General features: G+C 62.8%; 1 protein-coding gene across 2 annotated transcripts; it reads left to right on the top strand.

The window, feature by feature from the left end:
• Positions 1 to 756: 756 nt before the first annotated feature.
• POLRMT (RNA polymerase mitochondrial) lies at positions 757 to 12,731 on the top strand. Of its 2 annotated transcripts, XM_055124974.1 has the most exons (21): positions 761 to 1,418; positions 1,988 to 2,089; positions 3,089 to 3,678; positions 5,076 to 5,206; positions 5,298 to 5,487; positions 7,175 to 7,324; positions 7,678 to 7,842; positions 8,327 to 8,497; positions 8,583 to 8,810; positions 8,922 to 9,710; positions 9,921 to 10,043; positions 10,214 to 10,336; positions 10,533 to 10,712; positions 10,842 to 10,928; positions 11,030 to 11,143; positions 11,261 to 11,313; positions 11,418 to 11,516; positions 12,038 to 12,110; positions 12,235 to 12,326; positions 12,408 to 12,481; positions 12,571 to 12,731. In XM_055124974.1, exons 1-21 carry the CDS (start codon positions 1,331 to 1,333, stop codon positions 12,618 to 12,620), a joined length of 3,672 nt encoding a protein of 1,223 aa, XP_054980949.1. In that variant the 5' UTR covers positions 761 to 1,330; the 3' UTR covers positions 12,621 to 12,731. The 2 variants fall into 2 exon arrangements, with proteins under 2 accessions (XP_054980950.1, XP_054980949.1); XM_055124975.1 differs by lacking the exon at positions 11,418 to 11,516 and having other exon boundaries at positions 757 to 1,418.
• The last annotated feature ends 1 nt before the right edge of the window (position 12,732 follows it).

Genomic DNA, 12,732 nt, shown 5'->3' with positions numbered 1-12,732 from the left:
CACTCCTTCAACTATCGCTCCGGACCCCCGGGGTCCGGGTGTGTGTGGGCGGAGGGGCGGGGGGGGGGTCATTGCCACTTAGTTCCAACTCAGGCACTTTGAACAAAGCTTTTTGCCTCGGGAGCGGCAGGGGCCCTAGTCTAAAAAAAACAATGCATCAGTGAAAATCGCAATAGCGACCTTGAAATTGCAGAACATGGGGGGGGGGTCGGGGGGGCGGAGCGACAATCCCAACCCGCGACTCGAGCCCCGGCACCCCATAGGGTCCCCCTGAGCCCCGCCAGCATGGATTCCTCCCTGCAGAGCCTGGAGTCAGTCCTGAGCACTGCGGGTGTGGCCCCAAACAAACAAATAAACAAACAAAAATCAATCCCTTTGCGCTCCACGCTGCCGACTCCGTTTTGAGCCCCCAGAGGGTGCCCCGAGCCCCGCCAGGAGTGATCGATCCCCGAGCGCAGAGCCAGGAGTAACCCCTGTGCATCGCCAGGTGTAACCCAAAAAGAAAAAACAACAACAACAACAACTTGAAAACTGAACAAAATTGCAGAACTGTCCAAAAAAAAAAAAAAGACAAAAATCCGAGTGATCCTGTAAAGGGGAGACTAAAAGGGAGGAACAAGAGGCTTAGTTTTTTAGAAGTTTATTTATTTGTTTTTAGCTGATTTCACTGTTATCTCCCAAGTACACTGAACTTCCCAAAAGGGCCTGAAAGCTCGTCGCAGATCATGAACAGGAACAATGGGCTGGTGTTCTAAAGGGACAGTCTACTTCACGGACTCCTGCTGTAGACGATTTTCCTGGCTTCTGTAATACTGCTTGCTTTGTTGCCTCTGCGTGAATTTACCGAGCACCAGGATGTGAGCTGGGGGACGGCTCAAACAAATCATGAAAATACCTATAAAAGTGCTCGGGCATCAGGATGTTTTTTGGTTTTTTTTTGTAATAAAAGACCTGTGTTTCTGCTCTGAGGGGCTGCTCTTGCCTACCAGAACATCCCGCCAGTTGGTGTCAATAAAGACTCCCCCAAATTCTACTTTTTTTGTGTCTGGTAGTCTTTTAACGGCGAACCTCACAACAATCCCTGAAACAAATTTAGATTTATTTTCCCCGCTAGCAGGAACCATGACCTTATCCCGCCTCCTCACAGAGATGAGCCAATCAGGAGGCTCCTAGGGCGCATGCCCTGAAACATCCCTTTCCGTCTTACGCGTTGTAGATTCGCGCTTTGAGGCTTCTTGTCCCTCCGCCGCTGCCGTCGCGCGGGGGAACTACGACTCCCGGCAGGCAGCGCTCGCGCCGGCGCGGCTGGGGCGGCGGGTCCGCGTGTGGCATGTCGGCGCTGCGTTGGGGCTGGGGCGCAGCGGGGCTGGGGCGGGTCCTGCGGCCCCTGGGCCGCCCCGGGCCCCCAGCCCATGAAGGTAAACAGGGAGCTCCGGGGGGTTCGCGGTGGCTTAGCGCGCCCTGGGTCTCGCGGCCTCGCCGTCACCCCAACCTCCGCCTTGACCTTTGGCTTTCTGGGACCCCCGGGACTCCAGTTACACAGTACAGACCCTTGCCCAGTGCCCTGTAGCGTTCTGGGGAACCCACAGATTCGGCTTCGTTTTCCCTCGTCCTTGACTCACCCGTTGTCCAAACGCTGCGCTTGGGGCACATTGACCTTTGACTCATGTTTTCTTCCGGAGCCTCCTGACCCCCTACTTGCTTTTTTAGGGCTCTTGGCCATTGAACTCTGAAACTTTCCTCCTAAGACCCCCTTTATGCTCATGCCCCAATATTCTAACCCGGCGGGGTTGTCCCGTTCACCTTTGACCTCTTGGTTTGTTTGTTTCCCGCCCCCCCCCATTCGGAGCCAGATTGAATCCTGACAGTGTCCACTGAATCCGGGGCTCCTGTTCCTGTAGGTTCAGCGATTGTGCCCAGCGGGCGATCCATCCCTCAAACCCAGTACGTTCCCGCTCCCCACTTCTTTCTCCTTCCCTTTGTGCAGGGGCTCTGGATGGAAGCTTCTGGGGCTGCAGGAGACAGTCGACGGCCACCCGCTGTGTGCAGGAGCCCCGCAAAGACTGGGGCCACGCGGAGCTGTTAGAGGGTGAGCGGCACCCCAGGGCTGGCACCCCGCTTCCACCCTCAGCTACAGTGCTGGCCCTGGTTCATCTCCTGATTCCTGTAAAGCGTTACAAGAAGGGTGTCAGGAGACGAGAGCTTTGAGACAGTGGAGAGGGCGTTTACTTTGCACGTGTCTGTCTCTGTCCCGGGTTGCATCCCTGGCATCCCCTAGGGTCCCCTGAACACCGCCAGAACCAATTCCTGAGTGCAGAGACAGGGAGTGTGACCCCCCCCACAAAAACAAAATAACAAAATAGATTTATATAAAGGAAGCAGTAAAATGAGGTAGCTAGGGGCTGGAACAATAGTGAGTAGGGCGTTTGCTTTACATGCAGCCAATCCTGGTTCAATCCCTGGCACCCATATGCGTCCCAGAGCACCATGAGGAGTAATCCCAGAGCTAGAAGCCAGAATTAAGACCTCAGTACAGCTCTATGTGGCCCAAAACAAAACCATCCAACCAAAGTTTCTGTTTTGTGGTTTTGGTGTTTTTGGTTTTTTTTAATGTTTGTTTTTTAAGCTTCTGGGTCATACCAGGTGGTATTTAGGAACCACTCCTGGCTTTGCATTCAGAAACTACTACTCGTGGTGCTTGGGGGACCATCGGGGATGCTGGGGATCAACCCAGATCTTGGGTGCAAGGCAAGCATCTTACCCACTGTAATCTGGACCCGATGCTCCTGTCTTGTGGCTCAAATCATTATTCAAGGCTCCTCCCCACCTGATGACAGGCCCCGCCTTCACGCTGACTTCTGATTCTGACAGTTGATCGTCCCTAATTAAGCCTCCACTCTTAGCTTGGGGGGTGCTTTGTATTCCCCTCCCCTTTGTACCCCCTCAGTGCTGAGGTGCAGCTGGTGGTCCCAGGCACATGAAAGCCACCAGCCCCCGCCCCCCGCCCCGCCCCCAATGTATGGGTCCAGAGAAGTCAGCCAAGCTCCCCCCCCCCCCCAGTTAGTGACCCCTGCTCCCCCCACCCCAGTGCTGGAGGCGCGGGTGCGGCAGCTGCAGGCCGAGAGTGTATCCACCGTGACGGTGGTGAAGAAGGTGTCGGTGAAGAAGGTGTCGGTGAAGAAGCCGGCAGTGAAGAAGCTGGCAGTGAAGAAGTCAGATGTCGCGTGCCCCCTGCCCACGGAGGAGACTGGGGACCCCTGGACGCAGGAGCCTAAGGAAGCGGAGAATCCTAAAGTTGTGGTCCCGAAACCCCCGCGGCGCCGCCGTTCGCAGCTGCTCCTGGAGCCCCGGCTGCAGGATAAGGAGCTGCACCAGTGCCTGCGGCGCTGGACCACCGAATCCCCGAGCAGCCCCTGGGAGGAGCAGCTGGCCGAGCTGCTGCGGGACGCGCCGCGGCGGCTGAGCCAGGAGCTGCAGCAGGTGCCCGCCAGCACCACCGCGCGGGCGCGCCTGGAAGCGCAGCAGCAGCGCCTGCTGTCCTTCCTGCAGAGCTGCCTGCTCTCGGGCCACCTGGCCCTGGCGCACCACGTGCTGGCCCGGCAGCACGCCAAGCTGCGGCCGCCGCTGCTGCTCACGCTGCCCATGTACAACACCGTGATGCTGGGCTGGGCGCGCCAGGTGAGTGCCCGGGGACCGGAGCGAGAGGACAGCGGGGCGCGCTCTTGGCTTGCGCAGGGGCGACCCGGGTTCGGTCCTCGACATCCCATAGGGTCGTCCGAGCATTCCCTGGCGTGATCGCTGAGTGTAGAGCCAGGAGTGACCCCTGAACACCGTCAGGTGTGGCCCCGCAAAAAACAAAATTGCAGGAGCTAGAGCGATAGGACAACGGGTAGGCCCTTGCCTTATACACAGCCGACCCGGGTCCCATTAGGGTCCCCGGAGCCCGCCAGGAGTGAACCCTGTGTGCAGAGCCAGGAGTAAGTCCTGAGTACTGCCGTGTGTAGCCGTACAGCAAAACAAAAATATTTCAGGCTGGGGCTGGAGCGATAGCACAGCGGGTTGGGCGTTTGCCTTGCACGCGGCCTACCTCGGTTTGATTCCCAGCATCCCGTATGGTCCCCCTGAGCACCGCCAGGGGTAGTTCCTGAGTGCATGAGCCAGGAATAACCCCTGTGCAACACCGGGTGTGACCCCCCCCAAAAAAGAAAAAAAAATATTTCAGGGGCCAGAGTTTATATAGTACCTTGCAACCAACCCAGATTCCATTGCTGGCATTCCATAGGGTCCCCCATGCACTGACGGAATAATCCCTGAGGGCAGAGCCAGTGGTAAGCCCTGAGCATCAATGGGTGTGGCCCCCAAACTGAAAAAAATTGCAGTGGCTGGAGCCATAATACAGCAGGGAAGGTGCTTGCCTTGCACGCAGCTGACCCCATTCCATCCCAGATACCCCATAACGTCCCCTGAGCACTGTCAGGTGTGATTCCCCAGAAACAACAGAAAAAAATCGTGGCTACCCTCCTTTCCCTTGGGGTGTGTTATTTTGGTCTTTAGTTTTAGTTCTATCCACCCCCTCTTCCCTTCCTCATCACTGAGGTGGTGATGCCAGGGTGGGCTTGTGGGGGTTGACACAAATGGCTTTTTTGGGTGCTAAACGTTGGGGCCACACCTCATGTTCAGGGCTTCCTCCTGGCGGGACCCGGGGAGTGGGGGGGGGCACTCCGGAGTATTGAGGATGAACTTTGGGGATAGATGCTGGAACTCAGAGAGGCTGAGCACGAGAATTTCTGGCCATCGGCTGTGTTCAGCGGGAGCTGGGCTTTTGGGGCGTGAATGGGGGGTGTGGTGGGGGACCCCTGGATTTGAGTGCAGATCACCCCAGGGCCTGTGGGCTTGGTGGGGGTGGGGAGTGGGGAATGGCATTTTGCGCCTGTGCAGTTTTAGGGGCAGGGTTGGGGGTATGACTGGATGAATGGAAGCTCCTGGTGAGCCGCCAAGGCACCCCCTCTCACTGCTGTGTGGGTGGGGCCTCTGGGGTACCCCGCACCTCACCTGCCTCATCCCTGTCCCCGCAGGGGTCGTTCAAGGAGCTGGTCTATATCTTCTACATGCTGAAGGACGCGGGCCTAGCCCCTGATCTGCTCTCCTACGCGGCCGCCTTGCAGTGCATGGGGCGGCTGGACAAAGACGCACAGACTGTGCAAAGGTGCGGGGGCGGGACCTGGGGGGTGGATGGGGGGCGGGGCATGGGACCCCACTGCTCACCGTGCCCTCCCCCGCCCCGCCCCGTGTTGCAGGTGCCTGGAGCAGATGGCCCGGGACGGGCTGCAGCTGCGGGAGCTGTTTGCGCAGCCGCTGAGCGCCAGCGAGCTCGAGGCCGTGCTGAGCGCCGTGCACAAGGCCCAGCCCGGGTTCCAGCCGCCGGCCCCTGCCCCGGCCCCGCGCACGCGCAGCACCTCCCCACTGCTCGCTGAGGTCTACGCCAAGGTGAGGCCCGCCCGCGGGGGTACCTGCCTCCTCTCCCCCACACCCACATCCCCGGAAAGGTCACCATGGTGCAGGGAGCGGGGGGAATCCCTGGTTTTGTTTGTTTTGGCTTTTGGGGGGTCTCACCTGTGGCGTTACTCAGGGCTTACTCCTGACTCTGCATGCAGGGAGACCCTATGGGGTGGCGGGGATTGAACTTGGGTCCGCCACGTGCAAGGCACGCACCCTCCCCACTGTCCTGTCCGCCAACAACCAGGTCTCTGGTTTCCAAGTCGCATCCCCAAAGCGCGCAGGGGGAGCTTCTTTAGCGGCGCTCTCTGGTGCCCCCTTGTGGTACTCCCCATACTAGGTGCTACCAGGGATCCAACTCGCTGCTTCTGGCCTGTTGTGAGCCCCTTTCTGCGGGGGGAGCAAACCCAGGCCCCGTTGGCTGACTCCTGGCTCTGAGCTCAGGAATCATCCCTGACGAGGCTTGGGGGACCCTACGGGGTGCCAGGGATCGAACCTGGTCGACCTTGGGCAATCCTGCCTGCTGTTCTGTCATCCCGAAGGCCCTGTTAATATGTATGTTGGTATTTATTGGGTTTGGGGGCCACACCCAACCATTCTTGGGGGTGACTCCTGGCACGGCACTCAGGAATTAACTCCCGGTGGTGCTTGGGGGACCAAATGGGTTTGGATCAACCATAAGCGCCCAACCTGCTGTCCAGACTCAGGCCCTGTGTTTTAATATGAAATTTTTGAGGGGGGAGGCCACACCTGGAGGTGCTCAGGGGACCAGATCATATGCGGGGGTAATTCGGTGTTGGTTGGCTAAGCCCAGAAAGCTTTGTTTCTCAGAGGGACCCCTCACCCCTTGGCGCAGCCGCGCCGCCTCCTCCCTCTAGCCACCACAGGCCCTGCCTGCGATTTGTGGGGGCACGGGCGGTGTGTCTGTTCCACACATTTCCATTTTGGGGCTCCTTCCCTGGGGAGTCTGGTTCGGGTCTCTGAGCATCCTGGGCTCCCCCACGGGCATCTTTGTGTGTATGTGTGTGGGAGTGCCCCCATCCTCTTCCCAGCCATGGGGCAGCCTGTGAGGGGGGTACAGGTGTGTCTGGTCGCTGAGCGGGACCCCCCCCCCCCGAGCCGTGCCTGCCTGGTGTCCATTGGACATTGGTGCCCGAGTTTTTCCGGCCGGCCTGTGGTTTTGACTCTGAATGCCGAGGTTTGGGCTGCTGCTATTTTTAATGCATCTATTTCTAGACGGGTCACACATTCACACCATTTCAAGTTTAAGAAGAAAACACATCCAGGGACTGGAAGAGCCTCCTGCCTGTGCTTGCTCCCCACCCTCCTGTGCACCCCGCTCTCTTGGCCAGGAACCCTTTCGTGACCAGTGTGACTTATCCATTTTTGTTTGTTTGTTTGTTTTGGTTTGTTTTGGGGTCACTCCTGGCGGCCTCGAGGGACCCCTAGGGTGCCGCAGATGGCGCCCGGGCTGGCTGTGTTATAATACAACTCCCGTTGTATTAACAGGAGTGCTTTGTCCCCGAGCCTGATGTCTTAGGTGTGGCCTGGACGGGGTTGTCAGGGAGGTTTGGAGAAATGGGTGTGACTGGCAGCAGGACGGGGTGGGGGTCTGCTCCGCCCTTGGTGGGGAGGCGGGGGTCAAGCTCAGCAGCGCCCACCCTTCCCCGCCCCACAGAACCTGCCCGTGACCTACCCCAAGCTTCATCTGCCGCTGAAGATGCTGCAGGAGCTGTTCCAGAAGCAGCTGCGCATGGAGATGGCCACCATCGTGCACGTGCCGTCGGTGGACAAGGCCCCCCAGGAAACCAAGGAGCTGCAGCGGGCGGTGGGGCTCCCCCGGGGCCCCTGGTCTGTGGTTCAGCCCTGACCCTGTTCATCCTCCCCCCGGCTCACCCCCTCGAATGTGGCCGTGCGTCCTCACCGCTGAGGGGTGGCCGGCTTCTGACACTGCCAGAGAGCATTCACTGTGCCCCACCGACCAGGATTCCAGCCCTGCCCCCCCATCTGGCAGGACACCAGGAATGACCCCAGAGAGCAGAGTCAGGGGTGGACTCTGAGCGCCACCAGATAGGGCCCCAAACTCAACCCCAGCAAGATCATTTGCGAGCCACCACCTTGGGGACAGTGAGTCGGGGCGAGGACAGGCAGGTGACCCCTGGGTCTGTCTGTCTCCTGCAGCGAAAGACCCTGAAGAGACTGCGTGCGCAGTGGGAGGAGGAGCTGCTGGACGCCCTGCGAGAGGCCAAGGATAACCATACCAGGCTGGCGCGGCAGGGCCACCCGTCCCTGCTGCCATACCTGAGCCTCATCAGCGAGCGGGACATCGTGCGGCTGCTGTTGCAGGTGCGCTGGTGCAAGGTCGGGGCCAGAGCCGGATTTCAATGGGTGGGGTCAGGGGAGATTGGGCAGGGGCCCGTGGGCGGGGCTTAGTCCTGAGGAATAGGGTCAGAGTGTGGGGCTGAGGCCTGATGGGCAGGACCTGGGTGGGCGGGGCTGTGTTCTTGATGGGTGGGGCCCAGGTAGACTGCCGAGCCCTGGTAGGAGGAGACTGAGCCCTCTGGTGGGCGGGGCTAGGGTAGGCGGGACTGAGTCCTGATGTGTGGTGCGGGCCAGGGATGGTGGGGCTGAGCCCCCCCCCCCACCCCGTGAGCGGGGGCCAGGGTAGGCGGGACTGAGTCCAGATGTGTGGTGTGGGCCAGGATTGGTGGGACTGAGCCCCCCCAGTGGGCGGGGCCCAGATGGGCAGGGCTGTCTGGAGTAAGGGCCAGGGTTGCCCCGGCTGAGCCCTTGCTAGGGGGCTGCATGGACTTACAGTGCCACCTCACAGACCCTGAACGCCATTTCCCCGCATGGAGAGTCCCTGGTGTCCATGGCCCAGGACCTGGGCCTGCGGGTGTTCAATCGCTACGCGGTACACAGGAAGGTCCTCAGCAACCAGATGCAGGGGCTGGAGCAGCGCTACCACCAGTACCTGCACCTGCTGGCTTCCGACTCGAAGGTGAGCGAGCCTGGCCCGGGGCGCCAGGGTGGGGAACCGGGAGTCCTGGCGATGGATGCCCCCTCACCTGGCCTGTTGCCTGCAGGTGGCGGCCCCCTGCCTGCCCAGGCAGCACTGGGAGTCGCTGGGGCCGCCGGAACCGCCCCATGAGCAGCCGTGGCCCCTGCCGGTGCTGGTGGAGCTGGGCAAGCAGCTGGCCGAGATGCTGGTGCAGGCGGTCCACATGCCCAGCGGCCTGACCGCGGGTGCCCAGGACCCGAAGAGGAGCGTCCCGGTGCTGTACCATGCTTACTCCTTCCGGAGCTTCCGCCAGGTGCGCTGCGCAGCCGCGATGCGGGGGAGGGAGGTTGTCTCCCAGGGGGTGCCTGCCCCGAGGGCACCGAGCCCCTGACCCGACCCCGGATGTGCCCGCCACCCCTCCCAGATCGGGATCCTGAAGCCGCACCCGGCCTTCATCGAGCTGCGGGAGGCGGCGGCAGAGCGCATGCTGACCTTCGAGGCCAACGAGGTGCCCATGCTGTGTCCGCCGCTGCCCTGGACGTCGCCGCACATGGGCGCCTTCCTGCTGAGCCCCACCAAGCTGATGCGCTCCATGGAGGGTGTGTCGCAGCACCTCCACCTGTTGGACAGCTGCCCGCCCCAGGACTTGCACGGCGCCCTGGACACCGTCACCCAGCTGGGCAACTGCGCCTGGCGCGTGCGCGGGCCCGTGCTCGACCTGGTGCTGGAGCTCTTCACCGCCAAGGGCTGCCCGCGCCTCGGCGTGCCCGCCCCCCCCTCCGAGGCGCCGCGCCCGCCCTCCACCCGCCTGCCCCCCGGTACGCCCCCGGCCCGCAAGGCCGAGCTGCGGCGCGAGGTGGGGCGCTGCCTGAAGGTGACGCGGGAGATGCACAGCCTGCGGGCCGACGCGCTCTACCGCCTCTCGCTGGCCCAGCACCTGCGCCACCAGACCTTCTGGCTGCCGCACAACATGGACTTCCGCGGCCGCACCTACCCCTGCCCGCCCCACTTCAACCACCTGGGCAGCGACCTGGCCCGCGCCCTGCTGGAGTTCGCCGAGGGCCGCCCGCTCGGCCCTCAGGGCCTCGACTGGCTCAAGATCCACTTGGTCAACCTCACGGGCTTCCAAAAGCGAGCGTCCCTGCAGGCCCGCCGCAACTTCGCCGACAAGGTCATGGACGACATCCTGGACTCAGCTGACCGGCCCATGACAGTACGGACTGCCCCGCGCCTGCCCGCCCCCCCCACACCCCTCCCGCCTCCTGTCCCTTGGCTTCCGGCTCCTGGGTGTTTTGTTCCCAGGGCACTGACCTCGCCTCGCCATGATGCCGCCTCAGCTGGTGCACGCCGGGTCCTGTGCGGACCCCCCACGCCCTACACCCGAGGGCCCTGCACTCAGCGTTCTGTCCTGCCTCTCCCCCAGGGCCGGAAATGGTGGATGGAAGCCGACGAGCCCTGGCAAGCCCTGGCCTGCTGCATGGAAATCGCCAAGGTCGTGCGCTCCCCCGACCCCGTGGCTTACGTGTCCCACTTCCCCGTGCACCAGGTGAGCAGTGGGGAGCCAGGTCTGGGGCACAGAAGCCCGCAGGGCCCCCGTTCCTTGGGGGAGTCGAGGCAGCTCCCTCCTGCGGGCTGCTGGCCCTCTGCCTTGGAGCCCAGGGGACCCTTACTCGCGGCGGGGTCCCACTCTCAGCCCTGCCCTGCTGCTCCCCACAGGATGGCTCCTGTAATGGCCTGCAGCATTACGCTGCCCTGGGCCGTGACAGCGTGGGGGCCGCCGCTGTCAATCTGGTGCCATCGGACCTGCCCCAGGATGTGTACAGCGAGGTGGCCGCGCAGGTGGGTGCTGCACTCCCCCAGCCCCCCGTCGGCGCTCCAGAAAGAGCCCACCAGGGCTTTCAGCCTTCTAGAAGTCCGCCCTACACACACACACACACACACACACACACACACGGTCCAGACCGCCAATGACCACGTGGGCTAGAGGGTCCCAGGGCACCGGGTGAAAGTGTACCCCTGCCCCACCCCCGCCCAGGTGGAAGTGTTCCGCTCAGAGGACGCCAAGCAGGGCGTGCGGGTAGCCCAGGTGCTGGACGGCTTCATCAGCCGCAAGGTGGTGAAGCAGACGGTCATGACCGTGGTCTACGGCGTCACGCGCTACGGGGGCCGCCTGCAGATCGAGAAGCGCCTTCGCGAGCTCGACGACTTCCCGCAGGTGGGCCTCCCGGCCTCGCCCCCTGCATCAAAAGGGGCGCCGCGGTGGGCCTCGGGATCCACCAGGAGCCCTCCCCTCCTCCCCCGCGCCTAACCGCGCTCGCCCCCTGCCCGCCCGCCCGCCCGCCAGGAGTTCGTGTGGGAAGCTTCTCACTACCTCGTGCGCAAGGTCTTCAGCAGCCTCCAGGAGATGTTCTCGGGCTCCCGGGCCATCCAGGTGTGCACCCTGCCGCGCCCCTCTTCCCTCCCGGGCGGGCGCCCCACCCCCATCCCTCGCCCCTGGCCTGGCACCCCCTGAGCCTGTGCCCGTCCCCGCAGAACTGGCTGACGGAGACCGCGCGCCTCATCTCCAAGTCCGGCTCGGCCGTAGAGTGGGTCACGCCCCTGGGTATCCCCATCATCCAGCCCTACCACGTGGGCTGCAAGGTCTTGGTACGTGCCCGTGTCCGCATGCGCAAGCGCTGCCCTGCCCCGCCCCACGCTCTCGTGCGCAGGCGCAGCCCACACCGCCCCGGGGTGCGCAGGTCTAACCCTGCTTCTTCCCCGCAGATCGGCGGCGGCCTCCAGAGTCTCACCATCAGCAACAGCGGCGACACCAACAGGTGGGCAGTGGGGTCGGGGTGGAGGGATGCTTGGGTCAGATCCGGGACCGGCCCCTAGCCCCTCGACACCCCTGACCCCCGCCCCCCACCACCACCATCCCCAGGAGACCCAACACGCTGAAGCAAAGGAACGGCTTCCCCCCCAACTTCATCCACTCTCTGGACTCCTCGCACATGATGCTCACGGCCCTGCACTGCTACAGGTGGGGACCCTCCCAGGGACCTCCGCCAGGGACACCCCCCCCTTCCGCGCTCCTCCTGGGTCCGAAGGGCCTGATGCCCGGAGGCACCTATGAGGAGCGGCAGGTGGCCCCAGCCAGGCGCTGTGGTAAGGGGGGCACATCATGAGGTTCCTTTGAGCCCCTCTGGGTGCTGGGGCCGAGGGGAGATTGCACAGCGGGTAGAGCGCTTTGCTTGCACGCGGCCCACCCGGTTTCCATCCCGGGACCCAAGGACAGCCAGGAGTGATTCCTGCGTGCAGAGCCAGGAGTAACGCCTGAGCATCGCCATGTGTGACCCCCTACTCGCCCCCCTAAAGAAAGGCATGACCACTAACTGGCTGGGAGATGGCTTGGGGGCTTGGGCATATGATGCGGGGACCCTGAGTTTCAGGCCCTGGCACCAGGGGGTTGTCCCAGGCCCCAAAGCAAGCAGGTGGGGGGGGGGAGGTGACGTTGGCTGGTGGGCGTGGCCTTCCTCAGCCCTGCTCCTCCCTCATCCACAGGAAGGGTCTGACCTTCGTGTCTGTCCATGACTGTTTCTGGACCCACGCCGCGGATGTCCCCGTCATGAACCAGGTGCCACGGCGCCCCCCTTAGCCTCTCTTTTCTACCCGGGTGTTGTGGGAGGTGCGGAGAGCTTGCCAGACCCCCACCTTCTGCTCACACCCCCTCTACCTCCGCCCCCCTCCACTGCCCCTAGGTGTGCCGGGAGCAGTTTGTTCGCCTGCACAGCCACCCCATCCTGCAAAACCTGTCGTCTTTTCTGACCGAGCGCTTCTGCACTGGCCCCAGGTGAGCCTGCGCCCCCCCCCCACCTCCTCTGCGCGTGCCTCCCACAACCCTGCCTCACCCCTGCATCCCTCTTCCCTGCAGAGCCCAGCGCCAGCCCTCAAAGCTCAGCCATCTGATCAAACTGCGCAAGACACTGATGGCGGTGCCCAAGAGAGGTTAGGGGGCAGGGCAGGTGCGCGCGGGGGGTTGGGAGGGTCTTCGGGCTGCACCCCTGGCTCACTCTAGCCTCTGGCCCCCTCTGCAGGGACTCTGAACCTGGCGCAGGTCAAAGGCTCCACTTACTTCTTCAGCTGATGCTGTCCCCGTGTCCCCGGGGCTGTCCCCTTCCCGGATTGTATCATAGTGTAAATAAAGCCGTTGTCACCCCGGGGAGCCCCTGACCTCCGGGGGCCTCGGAGAATCACAC

The sequence above is a fragment of the Sorex araneus genome, chromosome 2, assembly GCF_027595985.1.
Source record: "Sorex araneus isolate mSorAra2 chromosome 2, mSorAra2.pri, whole genome shotgun sequence".
Lineage (NCBI taxonomy): Eukaryota > Metazoa > Chordata > Mammalia > Eulipotyphla > Soricidae > Sorex > Sorex araneus.
Note: the sequence above shows the minus strand (reverse complement) of the source record. Positions and strands in the feature narration are given on the sequence as shown.